This window comes from Oncorhynchus mykiss, chromosome 8 (genome assembly GCF_013265735.2).
Source record: "Oncorhynchus mykiss isolate Arlee chromosome 8, USDA_OmykA_1.1, whole genome shotgun sequence".
Lineage (NCBI taxonomy): Eukaryota > Metazoa > Chordata > Actinopteri > Salmoniformes > Salmonidae > Oncorhynchus > Oncorhynchus mykiss.
Genome location: NC_048572.1, coordinates 1,987,104 through 2,008,505, shown reverse-complemented (window position 1 = coordinate 2,008,505; position 21,402 = coordinate 1,987,104). Strand labels below are relative to the sequence as shown.

General features: G+C 45.6%; 1 protein-coding gene across 2 annotated transcripts in view; it reads left to right on the top strand.

Annotated features, from left to right (window-relative positions):
* Positions 1 to 21,402, top strand: part of selenoi (selenoprotein I) — a 45,317-nt gene that overhangs the window by 13,121 nt on the left and 10,794 nt on the right. For both annotated transcript variants that reach the window (XR_005052757.1, XM_036984538.1), the window contains exons 4-5: positions 2,101 to 2,175; positions 15,920 to 16,182. Coding sequence is in view for 1 of the 2 variants with exons in the window: in XM_036984538.1 (XP_036840433.1) it covers positions 2,101 to 2,175; positions 15,920 to 16,182 (338 nt within the window). In the remaining variant the exon portion in view is untranslated. The remainder of the gene's footprint in view (positions 1 to 2,100; positions 2,176 to 15,919; positions 16,183 to 21,402) is intronic.

The following is a 21,402-nucleotide window of genomic DNA, read 5'->3' as shown; positions in this document are numbered from 1 at the left end:
ACCACACACAACCTGCACCACACACACACCTGCACCACACACACACCTGCACCACACACACACCTGCACCACACACACCTGCACCACACACACCTGCACCACACACACACACACACACCTGCACCACACCCACACACACACAACCTGCACCACACACACACACCCTCAAATGACTCATGAAAGGTCTCGTTGATGCAACAATGGACTTACAGACTTATACACTTTATATACATGCGTACACAGGCAAGTATGTGGACACCCCTTCAAATTAGTGGATTCGTCTATTTCAGCCACACCCATTGCTGACCGGTGTATAAAATAGAGCACAGTGCCATGCAATCTCCATAGACAAACACTGACAGCAGAATAGCCTGAAGAGCTCAGTGACTTTCAAGTGGAAGCCCGTTCTCTGGAGTGGTGGGAAGCTCCCCGCCATTGGACTCTGGAGCAGTGGAAGCCCGTTCTCTGGAGTGGTGGGAAGCTCCCCGCCATTGGACTCTGGAGCAGTGGAAGCCCGTTCTCTGGAGTGGTGGGAAGCTCCCCGCCATTGGACTCTGGAGCAGTGGAAGCCCGTTCTCTGGAGTGGTGTGAAGCTCCCCGCCATTGGACTCTGGAGCAGTGGAAGCCCGTTCTCTGGAGTGGTGGGAAGCTCCCCGCCATTGGACTCTGGAGCAGTGGAAGCCCGTTCTCTGGAGTGGTGGGAAGCTCCCCGCCATTGGACTCTGGAGCAGTGGAAGCCCGTTCTCTGGAGTGGTGGGAAGCTCCCCGCCATTGGACTCTGGAGCAGTGGAAGCCCGTTCTCTGGAGTGGTGTGAAGCTCCCCGCCATTGGACTCTGGAGCAGTGGAAACGCGTTCTCTGGAGTGGTGTGAAGCTCCCCGCCATTGGACTCTGGAGCAGTGGAAACGCGTTCTCTGGAGTGGTGTGAAGCTCCCCGCCATTGGACTCTGGAGCAGTGGAAACCCGTTCTCTGGAGTGGTGTGAAGCTCCCCCGCCATTGGACTCTGGAGCAGTGGAAACCCGTTCTCTGAGGTGATGATTAATGGTCTGTTTTCATGGTTCGGGCCCTTCGTTCCAGAGAAGGGAAATCTTAACAGTTACATTATAGATTATTCGTTGTGGCAACAGTTCGGGGAAGACCCTTTCCTGTTTCAGCATGACAATGCCCCCGTGCACAAAGCAAGGTCCATACAGAAACTATTTGTTGAGATCGGTGTGGAAGTACTTGACTGGCCTGAACAGAGACCTGACCTGACCTCAACCCCATCAAACGCCTTTTGGGATGAATTGGAACGCCGACTGCGAGCCAGGCCTAATCGGCCAACATCAGTGCCGACCTCACTAATGCTCTTGTGGCTGAATGGAAGCAAGTCCCTGCAGCAATGATCCAACATCAAGTGGAAAGCCTTCCCAGAAGACTGGAGGCTGTTATAGCAGCAAAGAGGGGACCAACTCCATATTAAAGCCTTCCCAGAAGAGTGGAGGCTGTTATCGCAGCAAAGGGGGGACCAACTCCATATTAATGCCTTCCCAGAAGAGTGGAGGGAGGCTGTTTTAGCAGCAAAGAAGGGACCAACCCTATATTAAAGCCTTCCCAGAAGACTGGAGGCTGTTATCGCAGCAATGGGGTGACCAACTCCATATTAAAGTCTTCCCAGAAGAGTGGAGGGAGGCTGTTATAGCAGCAAAGGGGGGACCAACTCCATATTAATGCCTTCCCTGAAGAGTGGAGGGAGGTTGTTATAGCAGCAAAGGGGGGACCAACTCCATATTAAAGCCTTCCCAGAAGAGTGGAGGGAGGCTGTTATAGCAGCAAAGGGGGGACCTACTCCATTTTAAAGTCTTCCCAGAAGAGTGGAGGGAGGCTGTTATAGCAGCAAAGGGGGGACCAACTCCATATTAAAGTCTTCCCAGAAGAGTGGAGGGAGGCTGTTATAACAGCAAAGGGGGGACCAACTCTATATTAATGGCCATGATTTTAGAATGAGATGTTCTAGCAGGTGTCCACATACTTTTGGTCAGGCAGTGTATGTAGACTTATGTTTGCACAAAATAACTGATTTCTCTCTCTCTGTGTGTGTGTGTGTGTGTGGTGTGTTAGCTGAAGGATACACTCATGTGCCAAGCTGGGTTTGGGTCGCTGCAGGACTTTTCAACTTCCTGGCGTATACACTTGGTGAGTACTGCTGTGTGTGTAGCGTGTGTGTGTACGCTAGGTAAGTTCTCTCATTGGCGTCACCTGAATTTTAAAATTGACCTAATTGACATTTGTTTGTCACTGGCCTACACACAATACATGTCAAAGTGCCATAAAAAAATCCCTCTCAAATTAATTCAAATTAAAAAGCTGAAATGTCTTGAGTCAATAAGTATTCAACCCCTTTGTTTTGTAAAGCCTAAATAAGTTCATGAGTAAATATGTGCTTAACAAGTCACATAATAAGTTGCATAGACTCACTCTGTGTGCAATAATAGTGTTTAACATGATTTTTTTTTATGAATACCTCATCTCTGTACCCCACACATACAACTATCTGTAATGTCCCACAGGCGAGAAGTGAATTTCGATCACAGATTCAACCACAAAGACCAGGGAGGTTTTAATAATAGGATCTATGTGACTCAACGTTCCATGACGTACAGTAAGATGTTGGCAGAATAGATGGATGCAGTTCAATACACGATTAATATAATACACCAATACATTTCTTGGTAGTCTAAAATATCAGGTTGTAAATCACAGCTGGGCTGGTACGTTGTTTGCTGCATCCATTCAGGATCCACTGTTTCGTTTTCAACGACTCAATATTCTGGACAGAAACGGACGACTGTAACTAAGACTGGGAATGTCAATACAATCAACCTAGCAATGGTCACAAGTCAGTCATAGCATGGCTAATAGGCTAGCATATCTATTTATGTAGGTCTTTATGTAGCAATATGAAAACACGGAGCCTAACTAGCTAGCTGCTGGGAGGATGTCATGTCATTGGAGGACTGGGTGAGTAACCAACTTTTCCTCTCGTATTGTTTTTTTGTGGCTGCAGCTAGAAATGCAGGTGTCATTTAGTTAGCTAGCAAGAAATGTGAATCACTTTGCTAGCTAGCTGTGCGGAACTTGAACGACTGTTATCCACAGTTAGCGTATCTCATAGTTGTCAATCAAATGTATTTGGCATCGATCAAATGGGCAGGCAATTTCCCATTCAGTTGTCAAAACGTGGGTTGGGATAGAAGCATGCAGTACCCTAGTGGTTAGAGCGTTGAGCCAGAAACCGAAAGTTGGCTAGATCGAATCCCTGAGCATACACTCACACCTGTGTTAACAAGAGAATCACTGACATGATGTCAGCTGGTCCTTTTGTGGCAGGGCTGAAATGCAGTGGAAATGTTTCAGTTCATTTGCATGGCAAAGAGGGACTTTGCGATATATCTGATCACTCTTCATAACATTCGGGAGTATATGCAAATTGGCATCATACAAACTGAGGCAGCAGACTTTGTGAAAATTGTCATTCTCAAAACTTTTGGCCTCGACTGTAGACTAGTTTACGTGCTGCTGTGCGATTTGTTGCTAACGTTTCTTTGCTCTCTGCCAACTTTACGTTTTTTACTTTTTATTAGCGATGATATTTTTAGTTTTTCCCTCACTCTACTTTTTTTCATTCAACTTTTTCACTCCAGACGCTTTATCTGGACATGGTTCGTCAGGACCTCCACCAGCCGAAGCTAAGTAGTAACATTAACATGATGCCTTCTAATTGCAGTTGCTGTACTCATACTATACAGGAGAACGATCGCCTTATCATTATTTTTTTGTCAAAGTTCATGAACTTATCACTGCTGAAGTGGGGAATGCTGCTTTTTAGTTAGCTTTGCGACATTATCAAAAATAGATTTTGGATTGTTCTAGGATGATTGAGCAACAGTGAGGGCTCTTCGATACTGCACGGTACTGTCTTTCCAAGCTAGTCGGACGACTTCCAGTTTGGTGTGGCGCCATTTCCGTTCCAATTTTCTGGAAGCTTGCTTCAGAGCTCGGGTATTTTCTGTATACCAGGGAGCTAGTTTCTTATGACAAATGTGTTTTGTTTTTAGGGGCGCTGCTGCATCTAGGGTATTGCGCAAGGTTAAATTGAGTTCCTCAGTTAGGTGGTTAACTGATTTTTGTCCTCTGACATCCTTGGGTAGGTGAAGAGAGTCTGGAAGGACATCTAGGAATCTTTGGGTTGTCTGAGAATTTATAGTACGGCTTTTGATGCTCCTTGGTTGGGGCCTGAGCAGATTATTTGTTGCGATTGCAAATGTAATAAAATGGTGGTCCAATTATGAGGAAAAACATTAAGATCCACAATATTTATTCCACGGGACAAAACTAGGTCCTGAGTATGACTGTTGCAGTGAGTAGGTCCAGAGACATGTTGGACAAAACTCACTGCGTTGGGTCTGTGGGTTTTGGAGTGGGTCTGTGAACTTTTCCATGTGAATATTAAAGTCACCAAAAATTAGAATATTATCTGCTATGACTACAAGGTCCAATAGGAATTTAGGAAACTCAGTGAGGAACGCTGTATACGGTCCAGGAGGCCTGTAAACAGTAGCTATAAAAGTGATTGAGTAGGCTGCATAGATTTCATGACTAGGTGCTCAAAAGACGAAAACGCAGTCATTTATTTTTGGGGGGTAAATTGAAATTTGCTATCGTAAATGTTTGCAACACCTCCGCATTTTCGGGATGCATGGGGGATATGGTCACTAGTGTAACCAGGAGGTGAGACCTCATTCAACACAGTCAATTCATCAGGCTTAAGCCATGTTTCAGTCAGGCCAATCACATCAAGATTATGATCAGTGATTAGTTCATTAACTATGACTGCCTTTGAAGTGAGGGATCTAACATTAAGTAGCCCTATTTTGAGATGTGAGGTATCATGATCTCTTTCAATAATGACAGGAATGGAGGAGGTCTTTATTCCAGTGAGATTGCTAAGGCGAACACAGTCTTGTTTAGTTTTCCCCAACCTAGGTCGAGGCACAGACACAGGGATAGCTGAGCTGACTACACTGACTGTGCTAGTGGCAGACTCAACTAAGCTGGCAGACTGGCTAACAGCCTGCTGCCTGGCCTGCACCCTATTTCATTGTGGAGCTAGAGGAGTTAAAGCCCTGTCTATGTTCGTAGGTAAGATGAGAGCACCCCTCCAGCTAGGATGGAGTCCGTCACTCCTCAACAGGCCAGGCTTTCTGGCGAGTCCCAGAAAGAGGGCCAATTATTGACAAATGTTACCTTTTGGGAGGGGCAGAAAACAGTTTTCAAACAGAGATTGAGTTGTGAGACTCTGCTGTAGAGCTCATCACTCCCCCTAACTGGGAGGGGGCCAGAGACAGTTACTCGATGCCGACACATCTTTCTATCTGATTTACACGCTGAAGCTATGTTGCGCTTGGGGACCTCTGACTGTTTCATCCTAACATCGTTGGTGCCGACGTGGATAACAATCTCTACACTCTCTACACTCGCCAGTTTTAGCTTTAGCCAGCACCATCTTCAGATTATCCTTAACGTCGGTAGCCCTGCCCCCTGGTAAACAGTGTCTGATCGCTGGATGATTCGTTTTAAGTCTAATACTGCGGGTAATGGAGTCGCCAATGACGAGGGTTTTCAATTTGTCAGAGCTAATGGTGGGAGGCTTCGGCGTCTCAGACCCCGTAACGGGTGGAGGAGAGACCAGAGAAGGATTGGCCTCCCACTCTGACTCATTGCTTAATAGGGATAACCGGTTGAGAGTTTGTCGGCTGAATGAGCGACACCGGTTGAGCATTCCTTCAGCATTTCCTTCCAGAAGCCTTGAGAAAGTTGTCCGGCTGTGGGGACAGTGCGAGGGGATTCATACTACTATCTGTACTTACTGGTGGCACAGACGCTGTTTCATCCTTCCTACAGTTAAATTACCCTTGCCTAACGATTGCGTCTGGTTTTAGACCCCATCATAGCACTGAGACTGCACTTGTGAAGGTGGTAAATTACCTTTTAGTGGCGTCAGACCGAGGCTCTGCATCGGTCCTCATGCTCCTAGACCTTAGTGCTGCTTTTGACACCATCGATCACCACATTATTTTAGAGAGATTGGAAACACTAATTGGTCTACACGGACAAGTTCTGGCCTGGTTTAGATCTTATCTGTCGGAAAGATATCAGTTTGTCTCTGTGATCGGTTTGTCCTCTGACAAATCAACTGTAAATTTCGGTGTTCCTCAAGGTTCTGTTTTAGGACCACTATTGTTTTCACTATATATTTTACCTCTTGGGGATGTCATTTGAAAACGTAATGTTAACTTTCACTGCTATGCGGACGATACACAGCTGTACATTTTGATGAAACATGGTGAAGCCCCAAAATTGCCCTCCCTGGAAGCCTGTGTTTCATACATAAGGAAGTGGATGGCGGCAATTTTTTTGCTTTTAAACTTTTAGACAAAACAGATGCTTGTTCTAGGTCCCAAGAAACAAAGATATCCTATGTTGGATCTGACAGTTACTCTTGATGGTTGTACAGCCGTCTCAAATAAAACTGTGAAGGACCTCGGTGTTACTCTGGACCCTGATCTCTCTTTTGATGAATTTATCAAGAATATTTCAAGGACAGCTTTTTCCATCTTCGTAATGTTGCAAAAATCAGACATTTTCTGTCCAAAAAATTATGCAGAACAATGTATCCATGCTTTTGTCACTTCTAGGTTAGACTACTGCAATGCTCTACTTTCCGGCTACCCGGATAAAGCACTAAATAAATTTCAGTTAGTGCTAAATACGGTTGCTAGAATCGTACTAGAACCAAAAAATGTGATCATATTACTCCAGTGCTAGCCTCCCTACACTGGCTTCCTGTTAAGGCAAGGGCTGATTTCAAGGTTTTCCTGCTAACCTACAAAGCATTACAAGTCCTGCCGTACATACCTACACGTACACTACTGTCACAAGATGCAGGCCTTTCTTCTATAGAGCTCCATTTTTATGGAGTGGTTTGCCTACCCATGTGAGAGACGCAGACGCAGACTCGGTCTCAACTTTTAAGTCTTTATTGAAGACTCATCTCTTCAGTGGGTCCTATGATTGAGTGTAGTCTGGCCCAGGAGTGTGAAGGTGAACGGAAAGGCTCTGGAGCAATGAACCGCCCTTGTTTTCTCTGCTTGGCCGGTTCCCCTCTCTCCACTGGGATTCTCTGCCTCTAACCTTATTACAGGGGCTGAGTCACTGGCTTACTGGTGCTCTTCCATGTCGTCCCTAGGAGGGGTGCGTCACTTGAGTGGGTTGAGTCACTGACGTAATCTTCCTGTCTGGGTTGGCGCCCCCCTTGGGTTGTGCCGTGGCGGAGATCTTTGTGGGCTATACTCAGCCTTGTCTCAGGATGGTAAGTTGGTGGTTGAAGATATCCCTCTAGTGGTGTGAGGGCTGTGCTTTGGCAAAGTGGGTGGGGTTATATCCTGCCTGTTTGGCCCTGTCCGGGGGTATTGTCGGAGTGTCTCCCTCCTGTCTCAGCCTCCGGTGTTTATGCTGCAATAGTTTGTGTCGGGGGGCTGAATCAAATAAAATAAAAAATAAAAAGATCCCTTCTTACATCAGCTGATATATTCAAGTGCTGTATAGAAACCCAGCCTAAAACCCCAAACAGCAAGCAATGCAGGTATAGAAGCACGGTGGCTAGAAAAAACTCCCTAGAAAGGCCGAAACCTAGAGTGGAACCAGGCTATGAGGGGTAGCCAGTCCTCTTCTGGCTGTGCCGGGTGGAGAGGCTAGTCAGTCTGTTATTTCTGGAGTATTTCTCCTGTCTTACCCGCTGTCCTGTGTGAGTTTTAAGTATGTCCCTCTAATTATCTTGCTCTTTCTTTCTCTCTCTCTTTCTCTCGGAGGACCTGAGCCATACGACCATGCCTCAGGACTACCTGGCCTGATGACTCCTTGCTGTCCCCAGTCCACATGGCCGTTCTGCTGTGCAAGTTTCAACTGTTCTGGATATGGAACTCTGACCTGTTCACTGGACATGCTACCTTGTCCCTGACCTGCTGTTTTGGACTCTCTCTCTACCGCACCTGCTGTCACTAACTCTGAATGATCGGCTATGAAAAGCCAACTGACATTTACTCCTGAGGTGCTGACCTGTTGCACCCTCTACAACCACTGTGATTATTATTATTTGACCCTGCTGGTCATCTATGAATGTTTGAACATCTTGGCCACGTACTGTTATAATCTCCACCCGGTACAGCCAGAAGAGGACTGGCCACCCCTCATAACCTGGTTCCTCTAGGTTTCTTCCTAGGTTCTGTCCTTTCTAGGGAGTTTTTCCTCGCCACTGTGCTTCTACACCTGCATTGCTTGCTGTTTGGGGTTTTAGGCTGGGTTTCTGTACAGCACTTTGTGACATCGGCTGATGTAAAAAGGGCTTTATAAATACATTTCATTGATAATGCCAAGCGTCGGCTGGAGTGGTGTAAATCTCTTCTCTATTGGACTCTGGAGAAATGGAAACATGTTCTCTGGAGGGAAGAATCACGCTTCACCATATGGCAGTCTGGCGGACAAATCTAGGTTTGGAGGATGCCAGGAGAACGCTGCAGGCCCCAATGCATAGTGCCAACTGTAAAGTTTGGTGGAGGAGGTATAATGGTCTGTGGCTGTTTTTCATGGTTCTGGCCTCTTTGTTCCAGTGACGGGAAATCTTAACACTACGGTGACATTCTTGATTATTCTTTGTGGCAACAGTTTGGGAAACTCCATTTCCTGTTTCAGTATGACAATGCTTCCGTGCACAAAGGAAGGTCCATACGGAACTGGTTTGTCGAGATTGCTGTGAAACTTGACTGGCCTCGACAGAACCCTGACCTCAACCCCATTGAACACCTTTTGGGATGAATTGGAACGCCGACTGCGAACAAGGCCAAATCGCCTAACATTTGATTTAAAGTCACGCTGTTGATGCTGCCTGTAAACACACAGTCCAGTTCAAAGTGAATGATGGCAGGCCTGTGTGGTAATTGTCTACTGTAGCTCTGATTGGCGCAGCGTTCTGTTTAGACTCCGGTCCTGGACAAGACAGATGTATTTATTAGGTTTTATTTACTGCCGTGTAGGGCTGACCCCATTAGATTAGTCGATCGATAGGCTGTTGGTCGACCGAAATGTCTTTGTCAAGCAGCAGCAAAAAATAGTTTTTTTCATGGTGTACAAGACACCTGTCTGAGTGGACTGATCCACTGTAGAAGCCGTAGGGATGGCTTTGTCCATCAGTCTAAGACATGTGCTACTAAAATTGTTCAGTAGTTATAATACATAAGAACAATGGTGCAACACTAATAAAAATACTATTGTTTATGTTCTGGTCTGAGTCACGTTGTACAAAACTGGCGATAGATTTTCGAGCTAAAGGATAGCTGATGACCACAAACCGTGGTTAGCTGTATACTAACGTTAGCCAGTAAACTGGATAGCTTCTGGTTAGCTTCAGGCTAGCTTCTATTGTAGATTTCAGATTTGAGGTAAATAATATATATATATATTTTTAAATTGGTGAGGCGGGTTCCAGGAGAGTGTTTTGCAGTTGAGTTTTTGGAAAATAAAATATATAAAATAATTTCACATGCTGTTGTGCAAATGGAATAGACAACAGGTGGAAATTATAGGCAATTAGCAAAACACCCCCAATAAAGGAGTGGTTCTGTAGGTGGTGACAACAGACCACTTCTCAGTTCCTATGCTTCCTGGCTGATGTTTTGGTCACTTTTGAATGCTGGCGGTGCTTTCACTCTAGTGGTAGCATGAGACGGAGTCTACAACCCACACAAGTGGCTCAGGTAGTGCAGCTCATCCAGGATGGAACATCAATGCGAGATGTGGCAAGAAGGTTTGCTGTGTCTGTCAGCGTAGTGTCCAGAGCATGGAGGCGCTACCAGGAGACAGGCCAGTACATCAGGAGACGTGGAGGAGGCCGTAGGAGGGCAACAACCCAGCAGCAGGACCGCTACCTCCGCCTTTGTGCAAGGAGGAGCAGGAGGAGCACTGCCAGAGCCCTGCAAAATGACCTCCAGCAGGCCACAAATGTGCATGTGTCTGCTCAAACGGTCAGAAACAGACTCCATGAGGGTGGTATGAGGGCCCGACGTCCACAGGTGGGGGCTGTGCTTACAGCCCAATACCATGCAGGACGTTTGGCATTTGCCAGAGAACACCAAGATTGGCAAATTTGCCACTGGCGCCCTGTGCTCTTCACAGATGAAAGCAGGTTCACACTGAGCACATGTGACAGACGTGACAGAGTCTGGAGACGCCGTGGAGAACGTTCTGCTGCCTGCAACATCCTCCAGCATGACCGGTTTGGCGGTGGGTCAGTCATGGTGTGGGGTGGCATTTCTTTGGGGGGCCGCACAGCCCCGTCGGTGAGAATGGGGGCGTTCTCGGTTCTCATTTCCTGTAGTCCACAATAATCTCCTTTGTCTTGATCACGTTGAGGGAGAGGTTGTTGTCCTGGCACCACATGGTCTCTGACCTCCTCCCTATAGGCTGTCTCGTTGTCGGTGATTGGGCCTACCACTGTTGTCGTCGGCAAACTTGATGATGGTGTTGGAGTTGTGCCTGGCCGTGCAGTCATGAGTGAACAGGGAGTATAGGAGGGGACTGAGCACGCACCCCTGAGGGGTCCCCGTGTTGAGAATAAGCATGGCAGATGTGTTTTTACCTACCCTTACCACCTGGGAACGGCCCGTCAGGAGGTCCAGCATCCAGACGTACTATCCAGAGGGACTGTGGTGTTCTGCTTGAAACATGCCGGTATTACAGACTCAGTCAGGGAGAGGTTGAAAATGTCAGTGAAGACACTTGCCAGTTGGTCAGTGATTGCTCGGAGTACACATCCTGCGACTCAGCGTCCTTGTGGATGTTGACCTGTTTAAAAGTCTTACTCACATGGTTCTTAGTTTGCAAGCCCTTCCACATCTGACGAGCGTCAGAGCCGGTGTAGTATGATTCAATCTTAGTCCTGTATTGACGCTTTGCCTGTTTATTGGTTCATTGGAGGGCATAGCGGGATTTCTCACAACCTCCGTTGTTACCATCCCAGTCATGGACCTCAGCATCCGGTTTCTTCCCCTGCTGGATCAGATGCTGAGGGTGGTGGTGGTACTGAGGAGCACTTCTGTCTGTATTAAAGCCCGTTTGTGGGGTAAAACTCATTCTGATTGACTTGGCCTGGCTACCAAGTGGCTGCACCCCTGCTCAGTCATGTGAAATCCATAGATTATATTCTTTGAACTTGTTGCATGTTGCACATCTATCAACAGAAGACAAATATGTCTTCTGTTGCCTGTTTGACTGTTTGGTTAATATCCTACTGATTCTGTGAACACTAAGCCTCATGTAACCACAACATTTCAGATAAACAATTTCACAAATTCGTCTGCTTTTACTCTTTGCTGTGCTGTCATAATGTCTTTACACGTTGTTTCTTTAGCCTCTGGTATCATTTAATTAGTGTTTACGCTGTTCCAAGTAGTCAAACAAATCACATTTCTAGTAATAAGAACCCTCCTTTTTATTCATCTCCTTCATTATTACCAATATTATTGTGGTCATCATTATAGTAATTAGTAATAGCATTATCATTAGTAGACTTAGTATAGAACCACCATGTCATTATCATTAGTAGACTTAGTATAGAACCACCATGTCATTATCATTAGTAGACTTAGTATAGAACCACCATGTCAATATCATTAGTAGACTTAGAACCACCATGTCATTATCATTAGTAGTATAGAACCACCATGACATTATCATTAGTAGTATAGAACCACCATGTCATTATCATTAGTAGACTTAGTATATAACCACCATGACATTATCATTAGTAGACTTAGTATAGAACCACCATGTCAGTATCATTAGTAGTATAGAACCACCATGTCATTATCATTAGTAGACTTAGTATAGAACCACCATGTCATTATCATTAGTAGACTTAGTATAGAACCACCATGTCGTTATCATTAGTAGACTTAGTATAGAACCACCATGTCGTTATCATTAGTATAGCAGCCTTGTAGAACCACCATGTCATTATCATTAGTATAGCAGCCTTGTAGAACCACCATGTCATTATCATTAGTATAGCAACCTTGTAGAACCACCATGTCATTATCATTAGTATAGCAGCCTTGTAGAACCACCATGTCATTATCATTAGTATAGCAGCCTTGTAGAACCACCATGTCATTATCATTAGTATAGCAGCCTTGTAGAACCACCATGTCATTATCATTAGTATAGCAGCCTTGTAGAACCACCATGTCATTATCATTAGTATAGCAGCCTTGTAGAACCACCATGTCATTATCATTAGTATAGCAACCTTGTAGAACCACCATGTCATTATCATTTGTATAGCAGCCTTGTAGAACCACCATGTCATTATCATTAGTATAGCAGCCTTGTAGAACCACCATGTCATTATCATTTGTATAGCAGCCTTGTAGAACCACCATGTCATTATCATTAGTATAGCAGCCTTGTAGAACCACCATGTCATTATCATTAGTAGACTTAGTATAGAACCACCATGTCATTATCATTAGTATAGCAGCCTTGTAGAACCACCATGTCATTATCATTAGTATAGCAGCCTTGTAGAACCACCATGTCATTATCATTAGTAGACTTAGTATAGAACCACCATGTCATTATCATTAGTAGACTTAGTATAGAACCACCATGTCATTATCATTAGTAGACTTAGTATAGAACCACCATGTCATTATCATTAGTAGACTTAGTATAGAACCACCATGTCATTATCATTAGTAGTATAGAACCACCATGTCATTATCATTAGTAGACTTAGTATATAACCACCATGACATTATCATTAGTAGACTTAGTATATAACCACCATGTCATTATCATTAGTAGACTTAGTATAGAACCACCATGTCATTATCATTAGTAGTATAGAACCACCATGTCATTATCATTAGTATAGCAGCCTTGTAGAACCACCATGTCATTATCATTAGTATAGCAGCCTTGTAGAACCACCATGTCATTATCATTAGTATAGCAGCCTTGTAGAACCACCATGTCATTATCATTAGTATAGCAGCCTTGTAGAACCACCATGTCATTATCATTAGTATAGCAGCCTTGTAGAACCACCATGTCATTATCATTAGTATAGCAGCCTTGTAGAACCACCATGTCATTATCATTAGTATAGCAGCCTTGTAGAACCACCATGTCATTATCATTAGTATAGCAGCCTTGTAGAACCACCATGTCATTATCATTAGTATAGCAGCCTTGTAGAACCACCATGTCATTATCATTAGTATAGCAGCCTTGTAGAACCACCATGTCATTATCATTAGTATAGCAGCCTTGTAGAACCACAGTGTAGCTGTATACCTTAGAACTGTTTAGTTTTAATACCGTAACTTACTGAGGCCTATTTTTCAATACCTATATAGGCAACTGTATCAATCAGTCAGAGAGACAGCACTATACACACTGATGTTCTGTGGTTGTCGCTGTAGCAGGGAGGAGAGAGAGACAGCACTATACACACTGATGTTCTGTGGTGGTGGCTGTAGCAGGGAGGAGAGAGAGACAGCACTATACACACTGATGTTCTGTGGTGGTCGCTGTAGCAGGGAGGAGAGACAGCATTATACACACTGATGTTCTGTGGTGGTCGCTGTAGCAGGGAGGAGAGAGAGACAGCACTATACACACTGATGTTCTGTGGTGGTCGTCTGTAGCAGGGAGGAGAGAGAGACGGCACTATACACACTGATGTTCTGTGGTGGTCGTCTGTAGCAGGGAGGAGAGAGAGACAGCACTATACACACTGATGTTCTGTGGTGGTCGTCTGTAGCAGGGAGGAGAGAGAGAGCACTATACACACTGATGTTCTGTGGTGGTCGCTGTAGCAGGGAGGAGAGAGAGACAGCACTATACACACTGATGTTCTGTGGTGGTCGCTGTAGCAGGGAGGAGAGAGAGACAGCACTATACACACTGATGTTCTGTGGTGGTGGCTGTAGCAGGGAGGAGAGAGAGACAGCACTATACACACTGATGTTCTGTGGTGGTCGCTGTAGCAGGGAGGAGAGAGAGACAGCATTATACACACTGATGTTCTGTGGTGGTCGCTGTAGCAGGGAGGAGAGAGAGACAGCACTATACACACTGATGTTCTGTGGTGGTCGCTGTAGCAGGGAGGAGAGAGAGAGAGACAGCACTATACACACTGATGTTCTGTGGTGGTCGCTGTAGCAGGGAGGAGAGAGAGACAGCACTATACACACTGATGTTCTGTGGTGGTCGCTGTAGCAGGGAGGAGAGAGAGAGAGCACTATACACACTGATGTTCTGTGGTGGTCGCTGTAGCAGGGAGGAGAGAGAGAGAGACAGCACTATACACACTGATGTTCTGTGGTGGTGGCTGTAGCAGGGAGGAGAGAGAGAGAGACAGCACTATACCCTGATGTTCTGTGGTGGTCGTCTGTAGCAGGGAGGAGAGAGAGACAACATTATACACACCGATGTTCTGTGGTGGTCGTCTGTAGCAGGGAGGAGAGAGAGACAGCACTATACACACTGATGTTCTGTGGTGGTCACTGTAGCAGGGAGGAGAGAGAGACAGCGCTATACACACTGATGTTCTGTGGTGGTCGCTGTAGCAGGGAGGAGAGACAGCATTATACACACTGATGTTCTGTGGTGGTCGCTTTAGCAGGAAGGAGAGAGAGACAGCACTATACACACTGATGTTCTGTGGTGGTCGCTGTAGCAGGGAGGAGAGAGAGACAGCACTATACACACTGATGTTCTGTGGTGGTCGCTGTAGCAGGGAGGAGAGAGAGACAGCACTATACACACTGATGTTCTGTGGTGGTCGCTGTAGCAGGGAGGAGAGACAGCATTATACACACTGATGTTCTGTGGTGGTCGCTTTAGCAGGAAGGAGAGAGAGACAGCACTATACACACTGATGTTCTGTGGTGGACGCTGTAGCAGGGAGGAGAGAGAGACAGCACTATACACACTGATGTTCTGTGGTGGTCGCTGTAGCAGGGAGGAGAGAGAGAGAGACAGCATTATACACACTGATGTTCTGTGGTGGTGGCTGTAGCAAGGAGGAGAGAGAGAGAGACAGCACTATACACACTGATGTTCTGTGGTGGTGGCTGTAGCAGGGAGGAGAGAGAGACAGCACTATACACACTGATGTTCTGTGGTGGTCGCTGTAGCAGGGAGGAGAGAGAGAGAGACAGCATTATACACACTGATGTTCTGTGGTGGTGGCTGTAGCAGGGAGGAGAGAGACAGCACTATACACACTGATGTTCTGTGGTGGTGGCTGTAGCAAGGAGGAGAGAGAGACAGCACTATACACACTGATGTTCTGTGGTGGTGGCTGTAGCAGGGAGGAGAGAGAGAGAGACAGCGATAGTCAGTCAGTCGCTGTCATTTTTTTTAACATAGCGCAGCAAATCTGATCCCGGCACAATGAAATCAGGTCGCACTCCCTCTAGTCATTTGTCTTTTTTATTTATTTAATCAAATAGTGCTTAAAGCATCAGACCAGCTCAGTGAATATAGTTGATTTAATTAAAACACATAGGATGTCTATATATGGAAAAATACACCTTTTTTTAAAATTTCTACCAATACTGATGACTCTCGGTTGACCAAGATTTATGTCAGCCCTACTGCTGACAGCCCTACTGCAGTGTCCATTTATTGTCCAAACTCTCTCTGTCTCTCTCTCTCTGTATGTCTGTCTCTCTCTCTCTCTCTCTCTCTCTCTCTCTCTCTCTGTGTCTCTGTCTCTCTCTCTCTCTCTTTCTCTCTCTCTGTGTGTCTCTGATAGACGGTGTGGATGGTAAGCAGGCGAGGCGTACTAACTCCTCCACACCACTGGGGGAGCTGTTTGACCATGGCCTGGACAGCTGGGCCTGTGTGTTCTTCGTGGCCACCGTCTACTCCATATTTGGGCGTGGCCCGAGCGGTGTGGGCGTGGCCACGTTGTACTACATCCTGTGGGTGGTCCTTTTCTCATTCATCCTGTCTCACTGGGAGAAATACAACACAGGAATCCTATTCCTGCCCTGGGGATATGACATCAGCCAAGTGGTGAGTAGGAGACACTACACATTCACCTCATCGCTCTGGCTCTCTGTCAATTCAATTCAAGGGGCTTTATTGGCATGGGAAACATATGTTAACATTACCAAAGCAAGTGAGGCAGATAATGAACAAAAGTTAAATAAACAATACAAATGATCAGGAAACATTACACTCACAGAAGTTCCAAAAGAATAAAGACATTACAAATGTCATATTATGTCTATACACAGTGTTATAACGGTGTGCAAATATTTAAAGTTCAAAAGGGAAAATAAATAAACATAAATATGAGTTGTGTTTACAATGGTGTTTGTTCTTCACTGGTTGACCTTTTCTTGTGGCAATAGGTCACAAATCTTGCTGCCGTGATGGCACCCTGTGGTATTTCACCTAGTAGATATGGGAGTTTATCAACATTGGTCATACATTTGGCAGGAGGTTAGGAAGTGCAGCTCAGTTTCCACCTCATTTTGTAGGTATTCTGCCACTGTGTACTCTCTGTTTAGGGCCAAATAGCATTCTAGTTTGCTCTGTTATTTTGTTAATTCTTTCCAATGCGTCAAGTAATTATCTTTTTGTTTTCTCACCTCATCGATTTGGTTGGGTCTAATTGTGTTGGTCTCCTGGGGGTCTGTGGGGTATGTTTTTGTTTGTGAACAGAGCCCCAGGACCAGCTTGCTTAAGGGACTCTTCTCCAGGTTCATCTCTCTGTAGGTGATGGCTTTGTTATGGAAGGTTTGGGAATCGCTTCCTTCTAGGTGGTTGTAGAAGTGAACGGCTCTTTTCTGGATTTTGATCATTAGTGGGTATCGGCCTAATTCTGCTCTGCATGCAGTATTTGGTGTTCTACGTTGTACACTGAGGATATTTTTGCAGAATTCTGCATGCAGAGTCTCAATTTGGTGTTTGTCCCGTTTTGAGAATTCTTGGTTGGTGAGCGGACCCCAGACCTCACAACCATAAAGGACAATGGGTTGTTTAACTGATTCAAGTATTTTTTAGCCAGATCCTAATTGGTATGTTGAATTTTACGTTCCTTTCGATGGCATAGAAGGCCCTTCTATCGTTCACAGATTTGTGTAAGTTACCTGTGGCGCTGATGTTTAGGCCGAGGTATGTATAGTTTTCTGTGTGCTCTAGGGTAACGGTGTCCAGATGGAATGTGTGTTTGTTGTCCTGGCAATGGGACCTTTTTTGGAAGACCATTATTTTTGTCTTAGTGAGATTTACTGTCAGGGCCCAGGTGTGACAGAATCTGTGCAGAAGATCTAGGTGCTGCTGTAGGCCCTCCTTGGATGGGGACAGATCTAGGTGCTGCTGTAGGCCCTCCTTGGATGGGGACAGATCTAGGTGCTGCTGTAGGCCCTCCTTGGATGGGGACAGATCTAGGTGCTGCTGTAGGCCCTCCTTGTTTGGTGACAGATCTAGGTGCTGCTGTAGACCCTCCTTGGTTGGGGACAGATCTAGGTGCTGCTGTAGGCCCTCCTTGGTTGGGGACAGATCTAGGTGCTGCTGTAGGCCCTCCTTGGTTGGGGACAGATCTAGGTGCTGCTGTAGGCCCTCCTTGGTTGGTGACAGAAGCACCAGATCATCAGTAGACATTTGACTTTAGATTCTAGCAGGGGGAGGCCGGGTGCTGCAGACTGTTCTAGTGTCCTCTCCAATTTGTTTATATATATGTTGAAGAGGGTGAAGCTCAAGCTGCATCCCTGTCTCACCCCACGACCCTGTGGGAAGAATTGTGTGCGTTTTTTGCCTATTTTAACCGCACACTTGTTGTTTGTGGACATGGATTTTATAATGTTGTATGTTTTTCCCCCAACAACACTTTCCATCAGTTTGTATAGCAGACCCTCATGCCAGATTGAGTCAAAGCATGAGAAGACTTTGCCTTTTGTTTTGGTTTGTTTGGTTGTCAAGTAGGATGTGCAGAGTGAACAAGTGGGATGTTGTATGTTAATTTGGTAAAAAGCCAATTTGACATTTGCTCAGAACATTGTTTTTCATTGAGGAAATGAAGTCTGCTGTTAATGATAATGCAGAGGATTTTCCCAAGGTTGCTGTTGACGCATATCCCACGGAAGTTATTATGGTCAAGTTTGTCTCCACTTTTGTGGATTGGGGTGATCAGTCCTTGGTTCCAAATATTGGGGAAAATGCCAGAGCTAAGGATGATGTTAAAGAGTTTTAGCCAGTTGGAATTTGTGGTCTGTATATTTGATCATTTCATTGAGGATGCCATCAACACCTCAGGCCTTTTTGGGTTGGAGGGTTTGTATTTTGTCTTGTAGTTCATTCAATGTTATTGGAGAATCCAGTGGGTTCTGGTAGTCTTTAATAGTTGATTCTAAGATTATTTGATCATGTATATGTTTTTGCTGTTTGTTCTTTGTTATAGAGCCAAAAAGATTGGGGAAGTGGTTTATCCACACATCTCGATTTTGGATAGATAATTCTTTGTGTTGTTTTAGTGTTTTCCAATTTTCCCTGAAGAGGTTAGTCTAACGATTCTTCAATTACATTGAGCTGATTTCTGACGTGCTGTTCCTTCTTTTTCCGTAGTGTATTTCTGTATTGTTTTAGTGATTCACCATAATGAAGGCATAGTCTCAGGTTTTCTGGGTCTCTATGTTTTTGGTTGGATAGGTTTCTCGATATCTTTCTTAGGTTTTTTCATTCTTCATCAAACCATTTGTTGTTCATTTTCTTCGGTTTTCTATTTGAGATTTTTAGATTTGATGGAGGGAAGCTGAGAGGTCAAATATACTGTTTACACCTTCACTATTACAGTGGAACGTTTTACCCAGGAAATTGTCTAAAGGGATAGAATTTGTTGTTGCCTAATAGTTTTTTGGTAGGTTTCCAAACTGCATTCCTTCCATCTATAGCATTTCTTAATGTTACTCAGTTCCTTTGGCTTTGATGCCTCATGATTGAGTATTGCTCTTTTCAGGTAGAGATTTTGCTGTGATCTGATAGGGGTGTCAGTAGGGTGACAGAACGCTCGAGAGACTCTGGGTTGAGGTCAGTGATAAAGTAGTCTACAGTACTACTGCCAAGAAATGAGCTATAGCTGTACCTACCGTAGGAGTCCCCTCAGCCTACCATTGACTATGTTCATACCCAGCGTGCGACAGAGCTGCTGGAGTTGTGACCTGTTTTTGTTGGTTGTGTTGTAGTTGTGTCTAGGGGGGCATATGGGGGAGGGAATGGTGTTTCCTCCAGGTAGGTGTTTGTCCCCCTGTGTGCTGAGGGTGTCAGGTTCTTGTCCGGTTCTGGCATGTAAGGTCACCATAGACTAGTACATGTCCCTGGGCTTGGAAATGATTGATTTCCCCCTCCAGGATGGAGAAGCTGGCTTCATTAAAGTATGGGGGGGATATAGGTAGCACACAGAATAATATTTTTTTTCTCTGTTAAAATGATTTCCTTTTGAATTTCTAGTCAAACGTTCCTGTTTGATTAATTTAATGGAGTGGGTTAGGCCTGCTCTATACCAAATTAGCATACCCCCTGAGTCCCTTCCCTGTTTCACACCTGGTAGTTTGGTGGATTAGACTACCAGCTCTCTGTAACCTAGAGGGTAACCAGTGGGTCCATCTCCTTTATACCCTGTTTCACACCTGGTAGTTTGGTGGATGGGACTACCAGCTCTCTGTAACCTAGAGGGCAACCAGTGGGTTCGTCTCCTCTATACCAGGTTTCTTGTAGGATGACAATGTCTGTATTTCGGATTTCTTTGAAGTCCAGGTTCCTGCTCTTTAGGCCAAAGGCAGATGACCTCAGGCCTTGGATACCCCAGGATGAGATCGTGAAGGCTTTGTGTTCCATAAAGTGTCCAATGTTGTTGGTTGTGTGGTTTGGCCCCAGGTCAGTAAGTGTGAGCAGAGCCTGCTGAGCATCTGGTACATGCCATTGGCTTGGGCTATTGTAAGAGTGGGGGTTGGGTCTGTTTGCCTGCTCACGGCCTGGGCGTATGTGTGACTTTCATGTTGAGGCCCTCCCTGCGGGGGTGGGAAGAAGGGGCATATGTCTAATCTGAGGGGGCCTAAATTGTGTGTTGACATGGTTGACTTGGGGGCCTGTTGATTGGTTGGGGTGGGTGTGTGTGTGGCTGGTGGTGCTGTGGACTGAATGTAGGCGTGGGTCCTCTATGGGTAGGTCCAGTGGGGGGGGTCCCGCAAGTCTGGGAGAGTATCTCGCTGGTCTGGGTGGGGTGTCTATTGATCTGTTGCTCCTGTGTAAAGTGTTGGGGCTGAGTTTGAGAGCGATGTCCTTTAGAGTCCGGGCCAATGTGGGCACTGCTGCCTTGTAGAGGTGGACCTGATCATAGAGGCTGTTCAGGTCCAGGGTGGAGTGGTGGGCCTGGTCATAGAGGCTGTTCAGGGCCAGGGTGGAGTGGTGGGCCTGGTCATAGAGGCTGTTCAGGTCCAGGGTGGAGTGGTGGGCCAGGAAAACATTTGATTTTAAGGCACAGTCATGGGAAATACTTGCGTTTACCCGATGTATGGTAGCAGGGTGGAAGTCTTTTCGTGGTAGCAGGGTGGAGATAACCACTTCTGCATTGGGGAAAGTAGAAGAAACTTTTTCAATCACTCCCGTCAGTGCTGTGGTCACCCTTTCCTGCTGTGCTCTCAGGTGGTTTGTGCCTGTGTGTACCGTCATTTCCGGACTATAAGACGCTACTTTTTTCCCACGCGTTGAACCTCGCGGTTTATACAATGACGCGGCTAATTTATGGATTTTTCCTGCTTTCACAAGATTCCTGCCGCCAATAAACTGAGCACCATCACATAATGTGACGTAAATCGAGTGCGCTCAAACTTCCCATCAAGGTGGCGCTCCGTGTTCAGTGGGAGGCTTGGATGACAAGTGGGGAGAAATCCTTCACTAAAACGGGCCGCATGCGAAGAGCAACTTATGGTCAATATGGAGCATTGTCAAAAACTCCACTATAATCAACGGGTTTTGAAAGGCTGGATTGCTGCGTGTTGAAGAGGGCAGCATGAGCTCAGCGGGGAATTTGCCTCCGGATGAAAGTGACGTGAGCAACAATGAAAACGATCCAACATCGGATGAAGCAATTCTGAGGCTATTCAACTCCGACACCGAAGGAGATGACTTCAGTGGTTTCAGTGCACAGGAGGAGGAAGATAGTGACCAATGACTTTCTTGGTCATTGGTCACTATCTTTGTTACAAGCCGTGTTTCGTTAAAGCCTAATTA